Source organism: Nelusetta ayraudi, unplaced genomic scaffold (genome assembly GCF_046127955.1).
Source record: "Nelusetta ayraudi isolate G7.1 ecotype Tasmania unplaced genomic scaffold, CSIRO-AGI_Nayr_v1 ptg000071l, whole genome shotgun sequence".
Classification (NCBI taxonomy): Eukaryota; Metazoa; Chordata; class Actinopteri; order Tetraodontiformes; family Monacanthidae; genus Nelusetta; species Nelusetta ayraudi.
In genome coordinates, this window is record NW_027466121.1 from 2,199,556 (window position 1) to 2,220,000 (window position 20,445).

Sequence of the window (20,445 nt, forward strand, 5' to 3'; positions counted from 1 at the left end):
AAAAAGTGCACTGCAATATTTTTTGTGTATAATATGTAACCTAGTAGACAGTTACACAGTAACCACTTTTTCAAAACAAGAAAAGACAGAAAAATGAATTTTAGAAGCACGTGGTACAGAGACTTACTAAGACACCAAATTGAAAAGTTCACAGATTAGATAACTGCTACAGATTACTTCATGTAAACACCTAGAAGGTGCAGCTAGGACACATCACTGGTGATGAACCGGGGTTGATCAGACCCCCAGGCTTGTCTTCCAGCTGTGTCTCGCTCGATGCATCACCCACAGAAGGGCGGTGAAAGGCTGATGTTTGCTTGGCTGGATTCCCATGCATATAGCGTCCGCCACCTTCAGCCCCTGGTCATGACGCCATGTGTAGCTCCCCTCGTCCAGGACTTTAAGGGTAGCAACGAAGGATGTGCTGCCAAAAAGCCTCTTGCTGGGCAAAGCGGACATGCAGGTGTTTTTGCTAGACCGAAGTAGTGTTGGTTGGATGGGGCTTGGGCGTACAATACATCATACACTGCCTGGATCAGAAACTTGAGTGCTGTTGTTTCTGACTTCCGTTACATCAAGATGATCATCTGGGTAGATGCTTTGTCTTAGTTAGTCCAAGTCCTTCCTTGGCCTATGGGCGTTGTCCTGCTTTGGTGATCCTCTCCCACCTCTGCATGGCTTTTGCCCTGGATCAGGGTATTTGGCAGGCAGAGCCACCTGCGCAGTAACTAGCTTATTTTTTCTCTGAATCCCTTGGTGGTGGTTCCTGGTGCTTTGTATATCAGGAGCGCTTGCTTTTTCGTACCACTTGCATGGACTTTTTTTTTTTCCCCTTTTTGGTAAAGTCAAACCTGAGAAACAGGAGAGAGAGAGGTGACTTTGACTCAGAGTTTGTTGCGGCTCTAATAGATCCTGTGAAACTAAGCTGGGGCCTGTATCACGTAGCAAGATGTTCTCTGAGGGAGTGTTAACCCCAGAATTTCGGTCTCAGTAAGGTTCAATTCTTATCGGGGTACATGACCATGGTAACTTACTCTAAATGGCTAATCTTCTTGGAAGCAGGTTAGCTCGCAGGTTTCTTCTCATTTTTTCCCTCAATTTTGCCCAATTTTACACAATTGACCCTTTATTCAGTTTATTTATTAAGCATCTCTCTTTGTGTCCTCAAAGTGTTGTTTTTTTTGTTTGTTTTTTTAATTTAAAATTATTTTTCTCTTCCTCATATTCCTTGTAAACTCAGCTCTTGTACTTCACAGGTGAAACACCCACTCTGTCTGCTCACCCACTGATGTGCTTTTCCAAGTTGACGCTCATGATTGTAAATGTCAGTTGCCTAGAAACACATGCTTTTTTATGTGTGCGCCCAAGGTTCTTGATAAGAGAACCCTGGGTGGTTGAGTTACCGGGTTGATAATCAGTGTTATGATACCGATGATCCTGATTGTCCATTATCAGGGTAAGTCAACCCTGGATAAGAAGAGAATAGAATAGAAAACTTTTTATAAATCCCACGTTGGGGAATTTTCTAATTACAGTAACAGAAGTGGTGCAAAGAGAAGACAAAATTATAAAAAAAACAAGATATGTACATGTAATGAATAGATAATTTACAGTTATCTACATGATGCTTAATATAAATAATTGTTTTATTGCCATGTTTATTAAAGGATATTTTTTTTTAAATGAGTTGATAAGCTGTGTTATGCAGAAAAAAGGGCATCTTTTCTCCAATTGCATTTCAGTTTAAATTTTTCTTTTAATACAAGACACATAGTGGTTGTTAAGTTGATGGAATGAATGTTTGTTTTGTTGGTTCTTTGTTCATTAATGATCTCTTGGATGTGTCAGACCTGAGAAATATTCACTTTTCAAATACCATGAGGATCTTAAGTGACAATAAACACCACCAAAATATGCTGTAGGCAACAAAAGTCAATAAAGCTAGCCAAAAAAATAAATTGAGATTTAACAATAAAAAAAAAATCAAAAGGAATTAAAAAAAACAAACATTGGAGGCACAGCACAAAAATGTTACGAAAAAATAGGATCAATATACTGTATTAAAAGGATTTTGATGTATAGAAGGATCATCTCAGTTGGATTATCATGTCATAAGGTTTGGGGGTTTGGGTGGCTCCAAAAACAGGTGTTAGGTCTGGCTTTCCCGCCTTTTCAGGCCAGATGAACTTGAACCGCTTCAGCAGAGACACTATGATGATGAACATTTCCATGCGAGCCAGACCTTCTCCAAGACACGTTCGAGGACCTGTGAGATTAAAAAAAGAGTCATGCACAGCACATAATAGTCATGGCTCTTCATCAGCCGACATATGAAATATTTTCACTCACCAACAGAAAAAGGAACAAACGCATCTGGCTTCACAAATTCTCCCTCATCATTCAGAAAGTTTTCAGGGTTGAATTCACCAGGGAACTTCCAGTGATCCTTGTCCATAAGTGCAGAGGTGAGGTTGGGGATGACTGTGGTTCCCTGTTTGAAGACAGAAATGTCACCTGCTTGAAATGGATTTTCACTAGTGTGTTTTAGCGTTGGGCGTTGGGTGTTGTTTTTTTTTTTATATATATATATATATAAAGTGTGGGTATAAACAAAACAAAAAGATAGGACTTACTTTTGGAATGGAGTATCCCAGTACCTCTGTGTCTTTTGTGGTGCAGTGGAAAAGACTAAGAGGAAGAGTGCTCGCCATTCTCAGAGTCTCATGAAGAACAGCCTGCATTTGACAGAGACACAGTGAAGTCCCTAGAGTCTAAAATACTTACATTTTCAAACTCTCTGAATTGTCTACCTGCACATAAGGCATCTGGTGTCTATCCTCAAAACTGACTTTATCCTTTCCGTCCAGAACTCGGTCAACTTCCTGCTGAAAGCGCTCTAAGAAATACAGAGGAAAAGGTTCAGGACGATGAGTGACAGTTTACAGTTACATTCTTTTGTAGGAAATGTGCAACATAAATACAGTTTTTATTGATTGATTAAATATTGACAGATGGAAGAAATACATACCTTGTACCTCCGGGTAGGACATCAGGTAAAGGATAGCAAACAGCATGGTGTTTGCTGTTGTGTCAGTGCCAGCAAAATGAAGATCCAGAAGATATCCAACAAGCTGATCTTCATTAAAGGATGAGCCATCATCTCCTCTCTTTTAAGGGCAGCAGAGAGAGAGCACATTGTCCAACTAGTTAATATGTCAATGACATAGTTTTCAGAAAGGACAACTGGTTTGGTTATATTTTCACAACGTAAAAGACCCACACACCTTGTTGATTTCGTCTAAGTAGCAGTCTATGAAGTGCCGCGGTTGACCAGGAACTCTGCCCTTTTTGTTTTCAGCCACAATATCAGAATATCGGTCCCGTGAGCACTGGACATAAAAAAAATGTTTTAAAACATAGCATAGATCAATTTAAATGACATCATAACTCTAGACATTGATATTAAACTCTAACATGTAAATTCAGTTTTTCCTTTGGTCATATGTGAAGGTGATTATAGGTCATATGTAACCCTGCTGCTATCCTCTTGTTTGAGTGAATTTAAATTGCAGAACCACAAGCGCCTTAAAAATGTTCATGAATAGGTTGAAAACTCTGCATGGGGGGGGGGACCATTCAAGGTCTTTTAGAATACATATTTAAGGCCTCTGATGGTATAACATACATATTTGGGATGTAACAAGATTAAAATGCAACAGGATATTTTGTGTTTAAGTGAAAAAACTGTATATGTACATTTGCTTTTCCATTTTGTTTCACCTGTTACTATAAACAATAAAAAAAGAAAAATTAATGATCCCGGACATAGAAAAATATCTAAAAGTTCTCAAAGCCTTTTAGATCTACCTTGAACAAGTAAAATACCCTGTGGAAGATAAAAGGCAATTTTCGCGCTGGTGGAATAAAGTCATAAATCTGAAAAAGAATAAAACAAAATTAAATGAACATAAGGGTTATATAATTATGACAATACAGTTATTATTATTATTATTAGTAGTAGTAGTAGTAGTCGAAGTAGTAAGAGTAGTAACAATGACTCACAAGACTGCTAGGTCCATTGATTATTTTGGAGGTCTCATGGAAAAGGTTTGCATAAAAATCCAAGAATTGATCTTCATAGTCAAAATGCTTTGCAAAGAGAACTTGGCAGATGATGTTGGAAGCTGCTTTGTGAAACAGCAGTTGAGGATTCATTGTTTTACCTGGAAGATAAGGAGTGATTCGCTTTTGGGGAATACCCTCTAAACTCTTGCACATGCTTTTGAAATCAGAGATTCCAAAATGACTCAAGATTGAAAGAGAAATATATGAATATAAATGTTCTTCATCCTGTATTTGGGTTCTACAGCTAGGTTGTCTGTCTTGTGGCGTGACACTTACCAATATTCTTCTCCAAAACTGCGACAATGTATTGTATCTCATCATTGATTCTCTCCTCCATGGACTGTTTTCCCAGCCCAAAGTTTCGCAGTGTCGTGAGGCCAAAGCGCCGTTGTTCTTTCCAGGTGGCGTTATAATCAGTTAGAGCCACTCCAGGAGCGCAAGCTGCAAGCAATAAAGACAAAAAAAACAAAAAAAACAAAAACAAAAACATGAATGACCTTAAACACTCAACCTGGCAGTATGTGTTTTAAACTGACAATTTTTTTTCAATGTTTCATGGTTTATCCATGGTCGAGGATTACACTCTATGTGGCAATTACAGTTCAGTCATAATTATCATAACAGAAATATACGACGAGCAAAAGGATTGTCATTGTTTTCAGGCAAACAGTAACATAAAAATCAAAAGGTTTGCTGTGTACCATCAGGGTGAACAGAATTTTTGGCCAATGAGTTTAGTGGTCTGCCGGAGAAGTCACTGGCTTTGTTGACCAATGCTTCCTTCACAGCCTGTAGCCCATTGAGCACAACCACAGGCCTGAAACCAATGTAAAAGGTGAAGACATTCCCATAGAGTTTGGCAAGCTGGGGGTGAGAAGCACAGTTCATTTTAGACAGTTATGACTTGTTAATTAGCAATACATTGAGAATACAGAGTTCTAGATTTCCTGAAATTGCTTTTACTTTATTTATTTATGTATGTATGTATGTATGTATGTATGTATGTATGTATGTATGTATATCTTAAGAATCTAGAGATTAAAAACAGCTCACCTTCATAATATATATTTTCTGCTGCCTATTTTTGGTCATTTGTATTACTACAAGTATGAAAAATAGTAAGCATAACGCAATTTTATTAGTGAAGCTGCACCTCAGTGAACAACCAACAAAAGATAAAAATAGAAAAAATAGATGAATAAAACTTGATTTTCAAATTTTTCAAAACGGAGACTTGAACCAACATGGAAAAAAAAATTTGCAGAGAAAATTATAATCCAAATGGACAAAATGTCTCTAATGTCACCTAAAGGTTAAATCAACAGCATCCGTTTTAAATGCATCTCACCCTCTCCAACTCTGGAACTGGGTCCCTCAGGTTCAGGTCCAGCAAGTTTCCAAGCACTGGGAGTGGCCTGGGACCCGGAGGTAAATTTTTGCTCCTCGGAGTCAGACTGATTATTAGGAGAACTAAGACGGCACCAACGAGGAGAGCTGCAGAGAGGAACATGATGGAGCTGAGAATGTCACTTCTGTTGACCAGTTCTTCATCACCAGTATTTAAGCTCTTGACATATGCAACCTTTGCCTCTATCAGGTCAGCAGCATTGTTGCATCAGCATTCATTTATTCATTAACAACCAAAACGAGGGCAAATACAGGATCGTAGTGGGGCATAAGGGAAAAGTCAGAAGAGTGCAACACTCACTGCAATTTTTAAAATGTATTTATTTTTTAAGCTTAATATGTAGCCTAGTATAAAATTAATTAACAAAGTAGCTATAGGTGAGATTTATCATTAAACTGAAATGTTTTTATGGACATGCAATTCAGCTGTACTTACAAAAAGTATCATAACACTTGCTATTATGATTTATTTTATTATTATTAATATTAAAATACTGAAAATGTTCCGCTTTTCTAAGTTCAATACAAATGAATACATTAATTATTATGGCATTTTCCCCCCCAAAAAATAATGGATAATAATATTTCGTTACTTGTTTTGTTTTTTTGTCTTTAGAAAATTGTTCACCTTGTCTCAATAGACATTGCAGCTGCTGCACGTTGGCAACTGTGCAATTTGGTGCCAGACTTGATTCTAACGAATATCTCAGAATTTCATCTTCATACATCCTAAAAATGGTAAAAAAACAAAAAAAAAACAACCCGAAATGAATGTTCTTATCCAAATGAACCATTTCACCCTTGACATACAATAATTCATCTATTCATTAATCTTCTATTCCTGCACTCTCCTGCACTCTCCTGCACTCTCCTGCCCTCAGGGTCATCGGAGTTCGCTGGAGCCAGTCCCAATCTGTCACAGGGCGAACACATGGCCTTCATTTCCAAACAAAATGGAAAAAATATCAGTGTAATTCTGCAGTGTACATTGGACAAACTTCAACTTGATACACATTAGAGCCAGTAAACAGAAGTCTTTATCTTTTTTTTTTAAAGATTATCAAATTTATTTCAAGAACATTCAAGTTGATTTAACCATCTGTTTATTTCATTGTCACCGCGTATGTTGTGAACTTTGCTTCCCTTGAGTTATCAGTGCCAAAGCACTATACAACTTTTGACCCCACAAAAAAAATCTTAATAAGAAAAAAGATTAAGCAAACACTGTAGGTTATATGTCATCAAACATAAGTAAGCATGTCATGCTTCATGGTTAAGATCAGGTACGACAATCATTTCCATAAGGATGATGGTGGCTAAGCACAAAAACATAACTGCACTTTCAGACAACTCCCCAAAAAGAGACCTGGAGCCAGATCCACTTTAGCCTTGTGTCCACAAATGCTCAAACAACATGCTGGCAAAACGAGCCCACAAATTTGGCACCTGACTGAGACAGATTTATATCAATGTTAATATGTTTATTATTGGCGGCTTAAATCTGCTCAGTGCAGAAAAATTGTGGATTTTTTTCATTTCATCTTGAAATTCAAAAATGGGACAGTTTCACATTGATGTTTCCCTTGATGAAAGTTAAATGTTTGCTTTGGTTCACTGACAGAGGTATCAAAAGACATGGGCTCCCTCTTCAGTGCAATAAATCCACTTGGCATTACAGTGCATTTCAGTGGGAGGACATTTCAGGTGATTAAACTTAAGTGTGAATTGTATTTTGATGTATTCAAAGGGTTGATTCTTATTTAATTTAGTTTAGCAGAGCAATTAATTGAGGTTTCTGTCTTCCTTCTATGGTGACTCGCTATTTCATGTCAATAACAATTTTATCGATGACAAAAAAAAGAGAAATTCAACCAAAATATAATTTCGCAACAATTTTGGATTTCAATATAATCACCACAATCTGCTTTTGTCTTGAAATTTGGTCTTTGACGCAAAAAGCTGCATTTTTTTTCCTACATGTTAAGCTGCTGCTCTGAGTTGGACCTTCATTCGATAAGGTTTTGGAGTCAAAGTCACCCCATAAATTGGTTCATAGTCCGGTTCTCCAGCATCCTCTGGCCAAGAGAACTTGAACTTCCTGAGCAGCGTCACCATGATGAGGAACAACTCCATACGAGCCAGACCCTCTCCAAGACACACACGAGGACCTAATTAGAAAAAAAGGAAGTGTCAGAAAAAAGTCTTAAAAAGTTGTCATTTAAAAAAAAAAAAAGTATGGTCAACCGACCATTACTTTGCACATCAACACAGGTGTTCTAATACAATGAGGTTGTTGATTGTGTATCTCACATACCTGCAGAGAAGGGAATGAAAGCATCCACTTTAACAAACTCTCCCTTTTCATTGAGAAAGTTTTCCGGGTTAAATTCATGTGGGAATTTCCAGTGTTTCTCCTCATTCAGGACAGATGAGAGGTTTGGGATTATCATAGTGCCCTGAGTGGAAAACGTAACACAGTGAGGAGGAAAATGGAAAACTGATAGTTTTGCCATGCAGGTCAAACAGTCATCTAAAATATCCAAGTCAAGGTTTTTCTTTTCATGTGTTTTAATTCTTACTTTGGGAATGGAATAACCGTTAAGCTCTGTGTTTGCAGTTGTACAGTGGAAGACGCTGAGTGGAACAGTATTGGCTACCCTCTGCGCCTCATGAATAACAGCCTTGAAGAAGACAGATGAAAATAATTTTAATGAATAAACCAAACATATATTACCTCCAACTGCCAAGTCTTTACTCTGATTCATTTCGTTTGTGCATGTTAAGGAAACTCCGAAGCTTTTGAGTCCTGCTGTTTGCAACAACAATACATTTCCTTATTTACCTGCATGTAGGGCATCTGGTTTCTGTCATTGAAACACAACTCACTCTTCCCTTCCAACACTGTGTCTATCTCCTGCTGACATTGTTCTGAGAAATGAAAGGAAACAACACAACTGTCTGGTATGACTGTGATTCCACAAACCCTTTACATTGTTGATGCCACATTATTGATTTGTATTTTCTGTATCTGGACGAACGCGTTAAACTTGCCTACCCACCTTGTATGTGCGGGTAGGTTGTCAGGTAGAGGAAGGCAGTGAGCAAGGTGTTGGAGGTAGTGTCAGTCCCGGCAAAATGAAGGTCCATTACATACATGGTCAGTTGTTCTTCTGAAAATGAGGAGCCATCGTCGCCTCTCTGAAGAAAATTATTATTTAATTGTGATTCTGTCTTACGCAAAACATTTTCTCCACTTCTCCCCTCACCCAACAGACCTTATCCAGTTCATCCAGGTAGCAGTCGACAAAGTCTCGAGGTTCCCCGAGTACTCTGGTCTTCTTGTGCTCAGCAAACAAAGCTTTTACCAGTTTTTTACAAGTCTGATGATGACACACAGGGGACCGCCATCATAATGTAAACATGGTCAATCAATCCACTTTAGGAGAGCAAAATGGGAGTAATAGTTGGTCAAATATGCATACCTTAACATTCTCAAATGCCTTTCTGAAGGGAAGTGGCAGGCCCCTAATGAATGGAAGGGAATCATACAGCTGTAGAAATAAGACACAATTTAGGCTGAAATCAAAAGCAGATTCTGGATCACTGTGTAAAATACTATAAGCATACCATCATTAACATTGTGGTAAATACTAAATCAAAACTAGCATCACGTGTAAAGCAAATGCATATGAGTAATAGAGCAGTGGTTCTCAAACTTTCTCTGTCACGCCCCACCTTGGAGGACGAACATTTTTCATGCACGCTAGAAGCCCCAAATTTGACGTGGCTGTGTCTTGAGGGATCCCGATGAACCTGCAAGTGGTCCCATGTCTCCAGGACAAAATTGACTTTTGACCCCATAGACTTGCATGGCATTAGGGTTAGCGATAAGGCTGGAATTAGGGTTAGGGTTAGGGTTACTGCTGGAATTAGGGTTAGGGTTTCAGGGTTCCTCATGGGCTAGAAGCCCCAAATTTGACGTGGCTGTGTCTTGAGGGATCCCAATGAACCTGCAAGTGGCCCCATGTCTCTAGGACAAAGTTGACTGTTCACCCTATAGACGTCCATGGCATATAGAGCATGTTTATGTCAGTAGTGAACAGAGCAAATATAAAGACTTGGTTCGGAATGCTGCAGCTCATAGTTTGACTAAAACTGTGTTCAGACATCATGCATGAAGAAACTTTCACCTCCTCCCATCTGTTGTTACAATTATTACTAACTTCGTAATAACATTATCTGCAACTGTAAATGCTATTGTAACCAACAGTGTTCACTATTCTCCTGTCCTAGCATGCCACTGTTACTACTGGTCTTGTTTAATGTGCCATACTGTGGCAAAAAAGTTCCCCCCAATTCTCTAGACTCTTAACTTCAGAGACATACTTTGACTGACTTACCATAGCCCAAGGTCCATTGATTAGCTTGGCATTCTCAGTGAAGCACCTGATAAATGTCCGAATGAATGGATCATCATACTCATAGCGAGTGCCAAACAGAACCTGACAGATGATATTGGAGGCCGCGTTATGAAACATGAGTTGAGGACTCATTGTTTTCCCTAAAAAAAAAAAAAAAAAGTAAATAAATAAATAGATGCACAAACTTAATTATTGTTGTATTTTACAAAAACAGAAAGGAGGAAATAGCAATCATCGATCCAAAATTCAATATCCAACCAAAGATCATTCAAGAACCCAAATGTGTGAAAGCTCTGACAAGGAAAAACAATGCTGCCATGAGATAAAAATGTAAGTGGTGCTTGGTATTTGTGTTTGCATTGGGGTTGTCCTTACCGATGCTGTCGTCCAGGGTTTTAACAATGTATTGTATCTCTCCATGAATCCTCTCCTCCATAGAATTCTTTCCCAGACCAAAGTTCCTCAGGGTCATCAGAGCAAAGCGGCGATGCTCTCTCCAACAATTGCCATAGTCAGCCAAAACAATTCCTGAAAACAGTGATTGCAACTTATAGTCCAAAAGTATTGGCATCATTTTTTAAAAATAGAAAATATATCCATGATAAGTGCAATCACTGAATGTGACTCAATGTGAATCACTCATTTACTCTGTATACCCTGCAAATTTAGCTAAATAAGTCATTACTCATCATTAGTCATCTCATCGTACCAGTAACTGCAAATTCATATGTTTACATTGGAGTTGGAAATGTTGGAGTTGAATATAATTCAGGATTTACCACTCTGCTGGATGGCATCATTGATGAACAGGTCCTGAGGTCTTCCAGCGAACTCCACAGCCTTGTTCACCAGAGCCTCTTTAATGGTCTGCAACCCATTGATGATGATAGCCGGTCTGCTACCAAGGTATATACTGAAGACATCTCCATAATTCTTCCTTAACTGTGATTAGAAAATATTTGAAAACTTTAAACCAATTATAGTTATTTGTTTGACATTAAGGAGCACTATTCAGTACTATTGTCAAAATGTAGTTGTCTTACTACTGTGTTTCTTCTCTCTCTTTACGTAATTTGCTTTGTCACAAATGGGATTTTTTCTTTTCAAAATCAGCTGCAGATTTTATAGCAGGACCCCTGTCATATTTTTTAATCTTGCTCTTTCTGAAATTGAGTTTCCAAGTATATAGAAGTCTGCCTATGTGTTTCCTCTGCAGGCTGATCTCTAAGCTGAGTGGTTTTGTTAAATGTCAAGAAAAGTTTTTTTTTGAACAACATAAAGGGTTTTTAGATGCAGATGATCTCTTTTCATGCACTCCAAAAAAAGCACAGTACAGTAGCAGCTTCTAAATCTCTCCAACATCTCTTCTCCTTTGTACCTATTTTAAAGGGAGTGCGTCTAGGTTGTGTATTAGGGCCTTTGCTTTTCACTTGTATTAACAATCTACTCCTCTGATGCTGGTTTCCATTTCTATGCTGATGATATGGCTATGTATTGTTCATCTTCTTTAGTAGAACAAACATTTGAATTCCTGCAGTCTGCTTTTCATATTCAGTATAAGCTGGTATTCAATGCAGATAAATTAAAGGCAATGCAATTTTCAAATGGCAAGAAGCTTCCATCTCTCTCCCAGGTAGCCGACTGCTCAAGAGGTCGAAATTAAAATGGTCTAATTGCACAATTACTTATGTGTTTTGATTGATGATAATATGTCTTTTAAATCCCAACTTGATGAGCTGGTTTCTAAACTCCTTTAAACTTTTTTCACCTATTGGCTTATGGAGATCTGCTTCTCATGAATGCTTCTGCTCAGTATATCTGAAGAAACTGGATACTCTCACTTTGTATTGCACTTTATTACTAACTGCAGCTACCATACTACTACTGTACTGCACTTCGTAGACTCTCTCACTGATTTTTATTTACAAATACTTTCTAGGGCTGTTACCCAAAGATCTGTGCACTTGTGTGTGTGTGTGTGTGTAGAACCCTCAGCCATTGTGAAATGGGCTCTCAGGGGATCATTTTCTGTTTGATTGAAACTTGTTTGTTTGTTTTTAATCTGGTTGAATTCTCTACTTGTAAGAGATATTGAACGATTGATAAAATATTAGCAACAATGGACTCTGTTGCAGATAAAATACCATTTTCTAACCAATACCTCAGTCCTTAAAGACAAAAAAGTGTCTCATTGCAGTGTATCTGAGCAACCTGGAGAGGTTAAGATTTCATATTCTTCTACCTATTTTGTGCAGTGAGAAATGCTCATGGCCTTTAGAAGTGGTTGGCCTAAATCCAAGTCCACAGGTCGCTCTCTAGCAATGGCAGTGCATTATGTAATGTTATGAAAACAGTGGTGCTCTCATGTTATTCTTTTCTTTACATAACTCCTGGCATTTCAAATAATTCTGTGATGCAAATACATTCTATTTCATAATTATATGTATGTGTCATTCAAATTTGCACAATGTTATTACAGACTAGTCATCAAACCGGATAAAACTTTTGAGAAGTTCTAAATATATATGTATAAAATTGGAGAAAAAAATGAGGGATATCATTCATTCACAGATTTTTCTTACCCTGGCAAAGTCCTTCAAAGGATTCTCTAAGTTCACATGAAAAATGTTCCCTACGATCGGCAGGACAGTCGGTCCAGGTGGAAAGTTCTTTGACCTCTGAGATTTAAGCAGAATTACAAAGAAAAAAACAACGAGCCACAGCAAAAGCAAAGAGGCAAACATAGTGAACTGTGTTGTAGTGAACTGACAGGATCAAGATCTGTGATTGCGTTCAGTGCTGCACAGCGCTGGGACCAACCCATCCTGCTTGTTTGCTCTTTGAGTATTTGTCTTAAAGGGGAACAGGGGTTATTCACAACCATAGAAAACAAATTCAACAGGTAACACACCCACAGCGGGATGAGTTCCAACAGGGAACACACATACAGAAGGATGAATTCCAGTAGGTTTCCACAATAATATTTCATATAAACATCTAGTGGACCAAATATATGATGATGAGATTGATCAAGTTAATCTTTAAAACAACCCAGAAATGAATTTCGTCATTGAGTGTAATAAAAAAAACAAAAAAAAAACAACAAACTTCAGTGATTTGACTTTCGTCTAACTCTAATCCAAACAAACTTTATTACTGAGGATTTTGGCAAATATGAATGAACTGTTATGGGAGAGGGTGAATTGTATGCAATTGACTGTTACTTCCAATCATTATGGAACATCATGGTTCAGTAAAGTCCTTATCTATCCAAACCATGAACTGTCATTATGTTGAACTCTGTTGAACTGAAACAAGGGCTTGCCTACTGATAGCAATATGAGGTATGAGGAAAGTTGTTTACACAACTCAAAATTTAATTTAATTTTTTTTTTCCCCAACATGTACATTGACTGCAGATGTCATTCCTTCACAAAATAGTGTTTTGGGTTGCATGCTTGTTTGTCCTTCATAAACAATCATATGTAGCAATTGTAGAATTGTTCTCCCATACATTTTATGTATCAGACATCCATAATGATCAATTGCGAAACCCAGGCCAATGGATTTAACCACTCGGTATTTATTTATTTGTTTGTTTTGTTTCATCTTCATACATGCTAAAAATGGCAAAAACAACCCTGAATGAATGTTCTTATTCAAATGAACCATTTCACCCTTGACATACAATAATTCATCTCTTCATTAATCTTCTATTCGTGCACTCTCCTGCCCTCAGGATCATCGGAGTTCGCTGGAGCCAGTCCCAATCTGTCATAGGGCGAACACATGGCCTTCATTTCCAAACAAAATGGAGAAAATATCAGAGTAATTCTGCAGTGCATGTTGGACAAACTTCGACTTGATACACATTAGAGCCAGTAAACAGAAGTTTTTATTTTTGAAAGATGACAAAATTTATTTCGAGAACATTGAAGTTGATTTAACCATCTGTTTATTTCATTGCCACCGTATGTTGTGAACTTTGCTTCCCTTTAGACTTGAGTTATCAGTTCAGTGACAGAGGTATCAAAAGACATGGGCTCCCTCTTCAGTGCAATAAATCCACTTGGCATTACAGTGTATTTCAATGGGAGGACATTTTAGGTGAATTGTATTTTGATGTATTCAGAGGGTTGATTCTCATTTAATTTAGTTTAGCAGAGCATTTAATTGAGATTGCTGTCTTCCTTCTTTCATGACTCGCTAGTTCATATCAATAACAATTATCGATGAAAATTATTTTTTTTAAAACCAAAATAAATTTGCAACAATTTTGGATTTCAATATTATCACCAAAATTTGCTTCTGTCTTGAAATTTGGTCTTTGACGCAAAAAGCTGCATTTTTTTCCTACATGTTAAGCTGCTGCTCTGAGTTGGACCTTCATTCGATAAGGTTTTGGAGTCAAAGTCACCCCATAAATTGGTTCATAGTCCGGTTCTCCAGCATCCTCTGGCCAAGAGAACTTGAACTTCCTGAGCAGCGTCACCATGATGAGGAACAACTCCATACGAGCCAGACCCTCTCCAGGACACACACGAGGACCTAATTAGAAAAAAAGGAAGTGTCAGAAAAAAGTCTTAAAAAGTTGTCATTTAAAAAAAAAAAAGTATGGTCAACCGACCATTACTTTGCACATCAACACAGGTGTTCTAATACAATGAGGTTGTTGATTGTGTATCTCACATACCTGCAGAGAAGGGAATGAAAGCATCCACTTTAACAAACTCTCCCTTTTCATTGAGAAAGTTTTCCGGGTTAAATTCATGTGGGAATTTCCAGTGTTTCTCCTCATTCAGGACAGATGAGAGGTTAGGGATTATCATAGTGCCCTGAGTGGAAAACGTAACACAGTGAGGAAGAAAATGGAAAACTGATAGTTTTGCCATGCAGGTCAAACAGTCATCTAAAATATCCAAGTCAAGGTTTTTCTTTTCATGTGTTTTAATTCTTACTTTGGGAATGGAATAACCGTTAAGCTCTGTGTTTGCAGTTGTACAGTGGAAGACGCTGAGTGGAACAGTATTGGCTACCCTCTGCGCCTCATGAATAACAGCCTTGAAGAAGACAGATGAAAATAATTTTAATGAATAAACCAAACATATATTACCTCCAACTGCCAAGTCTTTACTCTGATTCATTTCGTTTGTGCATGTTAAGGAAACTCCGAAGCTTTTGAGTCCTGCTGTTTGCAACAACAATACATTTCCTGATTTACCTGCATGTAGGGCATCTGGTTTCTGTCATTGAAACACAACTCACTCTTCCCTTCCAACACTGTGTCTATCTCCTGCTGACATTGTTCTGAGAAATGAAAGGAAACAACACAACTGTCTGGTATGACTGTGATTCCACAAACCCTTTACATTGTTGATGCCACATTATTGATTTGTATTTTCTGTATCTGGACGAACGCGTTAAACTTGCCTACCCACCTTGTATGTGCGGGTAGGTTGTCAGGTAGAGGAAGGCAGTGAGCAAGGTGTTGGAGGTAGTGTCAGTCCCGGCAAAATGAAGGTCCATTACATACATGGTCAGTTGTTCTTCTGAAAATGAGGAGCCATCGTCGCCTCTCTGAAGAAAATTATTATTTAATTGTGATTCTGTCTTACACAAAACATTTTCTCCACTTCTCCCCTCACCCAACAGACCTTATCCAGTTCATCCAGGTAGCAGTCGACAAAGTCTCGAGGTTCTCTGGGTACTCTGGTCTTCTTGTGCTCAGCAAACACAGCTTTTGCCAGTTTTTTACAAGTCTGATCATCACAAACATGGGACCACATTATAATAATTTAAATAATTAAACAGTTTGAATAATTAAACAATCCACCTTAAGAGACCATAGTAAGAGTAATGGTAGTTTAAAACAGCCCTTACTTCAGGACCCCGTCTATAGATGTATGTTTTGCCAAGATGTTGTCAGATAAAGAGATAAGATTAAAATAAAAATGTCTCTGTCGTACATTAATTTTGACAACATATGTACTGATTGAGCTGCAGTAACAATGTAAGACAAATTTGCATACCTTAACATTCCCAAATACCTTTCTGAAGGGAAGTGGCAGGTACCGAACAAATGGAAAGGAGTCATACAGCTGTAGAAACAAGACACAAAGCCTGAATTCAAAAGCAGATTCTGGATCAGAGGGTAAAATACTATAAGCATACCATCATCAGCATTGTGGTGAATACTAAATTTAAAAAATAAAATAAAAAAATAGCATTTTGAGCTTCATATGTATAGCAAACGCGTATGAATTTATAGCATTTAACGTCAGTAAGGAACATAGCAAACACTCATCCAAAGGGGGCCCTGTTAACTTCAGAGACATACTTTGACTGACTTACCATAGCCCAAGGTCCATTGGCAAGCTTGGCATTCTCAGTAAAGCACCTGATAAAAGTCCGAATGAATGGATCATCATACTCATAGCGAGTGCCAAACAGAACCTGACAGATGATATTGGAGGCCACATTATGAAACATGAGTTGAGGACTCATTGTTTTCCCTAAAAAAAAAAGTAAATAAATAAATAGATGCACAAACTTTATTGTTGTATTTTACAAAAACAGAAAGGAGGAAATAGCAATCATCGATCCAAAATTCAATATCCAACCACAGATCATTCAAGAACCCAAATGTGTGAAAGCTCTTATAAGGAAAAACAATGCTGCCATGAGATAAAAATGTAAGTGGTGCTCGGTATTTGTGTTTGCATTGGGGTTGTCCTTACCAATGCTGTCGTCCAGGGTTTTAACAATGTATTGTATCTCTCCATGAATCCTCTCCTCCATAGAATTCTTTCCCAGACCAAAGTTCCTCAGGGTCATCAGAGCAAAGCGGCGATGCTCTCTCCAACAATTGCCATAGTCAGCCAAAATAATTCCTGAAAACAGTGATTGCAACTTATAGTCCAAAAGTATTGGCATCATTTTTTAAAAATAGAAAATATATCCATGATAAGTGCAATCACTGAATGTGACTCAATGTGAATCACTCATTTACTCTGTATACCCTGCAAATTTAGCTAAATAAGTCATTACTCATCATTAGTCATCTCATCGTACCAGTAACTGCAAATTCATATGTTTACATTGGAGTTGGAAATGTTGGAGTTGAATATAATTCAGGATTTACCACTCCGCTCGCTGGCATCATTGATGAACAGGTCCTGAGGTCTTCCAGCGAACTCCACAGCCTTGTTCACCAGAGCCTCTTTAATGGTCTGCAACCCATTGATGATGATAGCCGGTCTGCTACCAAGATATATACTGAAGACATCTCCATAATTCTTCCTTAACTGTGATTAGAAAATATTTGAAAACTTTAAACCAATTATAGTTATTTGTTTGACATTAAGGAGCACTATTCAGTACTATTGTCAAAATGTAGTTGTCTTACTACTGTGTTTCTTCTCTCTTTACGTAATTTACTTTGTCACAAATGGGACTTTTTCTTTTCAAAATCAGCTGCAGATTTTATAGCAGGACCCCTGTCATATTTTTTAATCTTGCTCTTTCTGAAATTGAGTTTCCAAGTATATAGAAGTCTGCCTATGTGTTTCCTCTGCAGGCTGATCTCTAAGCTGAGTGGTTTTGTTAAATGTCAAGAAAAGTTTTTTTTTGAACAACATAAAGGGTTTTTAGATGCAGATGATCTCTTTTCATGCACTCCAAAAAAAGCACAGTACAGTAGCAGCTTCTAAATCTCTCCAACATCTCTTCTCCTTTGTACCTATTTTAAAGGGAGTGCGTCTAGGTTGTGTATTAGGGCCTTTGCTTTTCACTTGTATTAACAATCTACTCCTCTGATGCTGGTTTCCATTTCTATGCTGATGATATGGCTATGTATTGTTCATCTTCTTTAGTAGAACAAACATTTGAATTCCCGCAGTCTGCTTTTCATATTCAGTATAAGCTGGTATTCAATGCAGATAAATTAAAGGCAATGCAATTTTCAAATGGCAAGAAGCTTCCATCTCTCTCCCAGGTAGCCGACTGCTCAAGAGGTCGAAATTAAAATGGTCTAATTGCACAATTACTTATGTGTTTTGATTGATGATAATATGTCTTTTAAATCCCAACTTGATGAGCTGGTTTCTAAACTCTTTTAAACTTTTTTCACCTATTGGATTATGGAGATCTGCTTCTCATGAATGCTTCTGCTCAGTATATCTGAAGAAACTGGATACTCTCACATTGTATTGCACTTTATTACTAACTGCAGCTACCATACTACTACTGTACTGCTCTTCTTAGACTCTCTCACTGATTTTTATTTACAAATACTCTCTAGGGCTGTTACCCAAAGATCTGTGCACTTGTGTGTGTGTGTGTAGAAACCTCAGCCATTGTGAAATGGGCTCTCAGGGGATCATTTTCTGTTTGATTGAAACTTGTTTGTTTGTTTTTAATCTGGTTGAATTCTCTACTTGTTAGAGATATTGAACGATTGATAAAATATTAGCAACAATGGACTCTGTTGCAGATAAAAGACCATTTTCTAACCAATACCTCAGTCCTTAAAGACAAAAAAGTGTCTCATTGCAGTGTATCTGAGCAACCTGGAGAGGTTAAGATTTCATATCCTTCTACCTATTTTGTGCAGTGAGAAATGCTCATGGCCTTTAGAAGTGGTTGGCCTAAATCTAAGTCCACAGGTCGCTCTCTAGCAATGGCAGTGCATTATGTAATGTTATGAAAACAGTGGTGCTCTCATGTTATTCTTTTCTTTACATAACTCCTGGCATTTCAAATAATTCTGTGATGCAAATACATTCTATTTCATAATTATATGTATGTGTCATTCAAATTTGCACAATGTTATTACAGACTAGTCATCAAACCGGATAAAACTTTTGAGAAGTTCTAAATATATATGTATAAAATTGGAGAAAAAAATGAGGGATATCATTCATTCACAGATTTTTCTTACCCTGGCAAAGTCCTTCAAAGGATTCTCTAAGCTCACATGAAAAATGTTCCCTACGATCGGCAGGACAGTCGGTCCAGGTGGAAAGTTCTTTGACCTCTGAGATTTAAGCAGAATTACAAAGAAAAAAACAACGAGCCACAGCAAAAGCAAAGAGGCAAACATAGTGAACTGTGTTGTAGTGAACTGACAGGATCAAGATCTGTGATTGCGTTCAGTGCTGCACAGCGCTGGGACCAACCCATCCTGCTTGTTTGCTCTTTGAGTATTTGTCTTCAAGGGGAACAGGGGTTATTCACAACCATAGAAAACAAATTCAACAGGTAACACACCCACAGCGGGATGAGTTCCAACAGGTAACACACATACACAAGGATGAGTTCCAACAGGTAACACACCCACAGAAGGATGAGTTCCAACAGGTAACACACCCACAGAAGGATGAATTCCAGCTGGTTTCCACAATAATATTTCATATAAGCATCTAGTGGACCAAATATATGATGATGAGATTGATCAAGTTAATCTTTAAAACAACCCAGAAATGAATTTTGTCATTGAGTGTAATAAAAAACAAACAAACAAACAAACAAACAACAAACTTGAGTGATTCGACTTTCGTCAAACTCTAATCCAAACAAACTTTATTACTGAGGATTTTGGCAAATATGAATGAACTGTTATGGGAGAGGGTGAATTGTATGCAATTGACTGTTACTTCCAATCATTATGGAACAGCATGGTTCAGTAAAGTCCTTATCTATCCAAACCATAAACTGTTATTATGTTGAACTCTGTTGAACTGAAACAAGGGCTTGCCTATTCATAGCAATATGAGGTTTTAAGAAAGTTGTTTACACAACTCAAAATTTCATTTATCATTATTTTTTTCAACGTGTACATTGACAGCAGATGTCATTCCTTCGGGTTGCACGCTTGTTTGTCCTTCATAAACAATCATTTGTAGCGATTGTAGAATTATTTTCTGATACATTTTATGTATCAGACATCCATAATGATCAATTGCGAAACCCAGCCCAACGGATTTAACCACTCGGTATTTGTTCATTGTTTTTTTTTTTTTTTTTTTTTTTTTTTTGTGTGTGTGTGTGTGTGTGTGTGTGTGTGTGTGTGTGTGTGTGTGTTTTGTTTGTGGATTGATTGACTGGCCGACCGACCGAGGCAGACCGGAACCAATGTCAATCCGCCGGGATCGTGTCGGATAATTTTAATAGTAACACACTACGTCATAGATTTTGGAGAGCTACCACCGAGGGTATAACTAGCTGAGCCTGGTAAGTGTAATATAAGGCATACATTTCTGACAAAATTAGAACAAACTGCAGGGATTTCGTTTGCGCATTTAACAGTATTCATGTCCAACCTGGCATGGTTGTCAACTTTGAAATGTAACAGCGATAACAACAATCTGCTTTAATATACATAAAAGCTAACGCTAGCCAGTTTGCCGCACAGTTTATGCGCGTTTGCAGGTGAGCAGTCAGAATATACAGATTACAATGCAGCAAAATCGGAGTGGGAATTAGGAATTTGTTT

At 37.8% G+C, this 20,445-nt stretch overlaps 4 protein-coding genes and 1 long non-coding RNA gene across 5 annotated transcripts in view; 2 read left to right on the top strand and 3 right to left on the bottom strand.

The window, feature by feature from the left end:
* Nucleotides 1-1,741: 1,741 nt before the first annotated feature.
* Nucleotides 1,742-5,681, bottom strand: LOC142899312 (cytochrome P450 2F2-like). The gene is made up of 11 exons (XM_076042853.1): nt 5,474-5,681; nt 4,827-4,989; nt 4,402-4,566; nt 4,063-4,223; nt 3,868-3,936; nt 3,285-3,389; nt 3,029-3,167; nt 2,811-2,896; nt 2,634-2,735; nt 2,350-2,491; nt 1,742-2,266 (listed from the first exon to the last, which is right to left on the bottom strand). The coding sequence occupies exons 1-11, from the start codon at nt 5,633-5,635 to the stop codon at nt 2,088-2,090; spliced, it is 1,473 nt and encodes a 490-aa protein (XP_075898968.1). The 5' UTR covers nt 5,636-5,681; the 3' UTR covers nt 1,742-2,087.
* Nucleotides 5,682-6,551: 870 nt separating this feature from the next.
* On the bottom strand, nt 6,552-12,852 carry LOC142899313 (cytochrome P450 2J6-like). The gene is made up of 11 exons (XM_076042854.1): nt 12,536-12,852; nt 10,733-10,895; nt 10,329-10,481; nt 9,933-10,093; nt 9,015-9,083; nt 8,808-8,912; nt 8,592-8,730; nt 8,375-8,460; nt 8,112-8,213; nt 7,847-7,988; nt 6,552-7,700 (listed from the first exon to the last, which is right to left on the bottom strand). The coding sequence occupies exons 1-11, from the start codon at nt 12,695-12,697 to the stop codon at nt 7,513-7,515; spliced, it is 1,470 nt and encodes a 489-aa protein (XP_075898969.1). The 5' UTR covers nt 12,698-12,852; the 3' UTR covers nt 6,552-7,512.
* A 978-nt stretch (nt 12,853-13,830) lies between these two features.
* LOC142899314 (cytochrome P450 2J6-like) lies at nt 13,831-19,141 on the bottom strand. Its single transcript, XM_076042855.1, has 11 exons — nt 18,892-19,141; nt 17,095-17,257; nt 16,691-16,843; nt 16,305-16,465; nt 15,983-16,051; nt 15,608-15,712; nt 15,392-15,530; nt 15,175-15,260; nt 14,912-15,013; nt 14,647-14,788; nt 13,831-14,501 (listed from the first exon to the last, which is right to left on the bottom strand). Exons 1-11 carry the CDS (start codon nt 19,051-19,053, stop codon nt 14,314-14,316), a joined length of 1,470 nt encoding a protein of 489 aa, XP_075898970.1. The 5' UTR covers nt 19,054-19,141; the 3' UTR covers nt 13,831-14,313.
* On the top strand, nt 19,108-19,440 carry LOC142899317 (uncharacterized). Its single transcript, XR_012928718.1, has 2 exons — nt 19,108-19,211; nt 19,278-19,440. It is a non-coding gene; the product is annotated as an uncharacterized LOC142899317 (long non-coding RNA).
* Nucleotides 19,441-20,032: 592 nt separating this feature from the next.
* psme3ip1 (proteasome activator subunit 3 interacting protein 1) overlaps nt 20,033-20,445 on the top strand; it is an 11,970-nt gene continuing 11,557 nt past the window's right edge. Inside the window, exon 1 of the mRNA XM_076042857.1 lies at nt 20,033-20,183. The gene's annotated coding sequence lies outside the window, so the exon portion shown is untranslated. The remainder of the gene's footprint in view (nt 20,184-20,445) is intronic.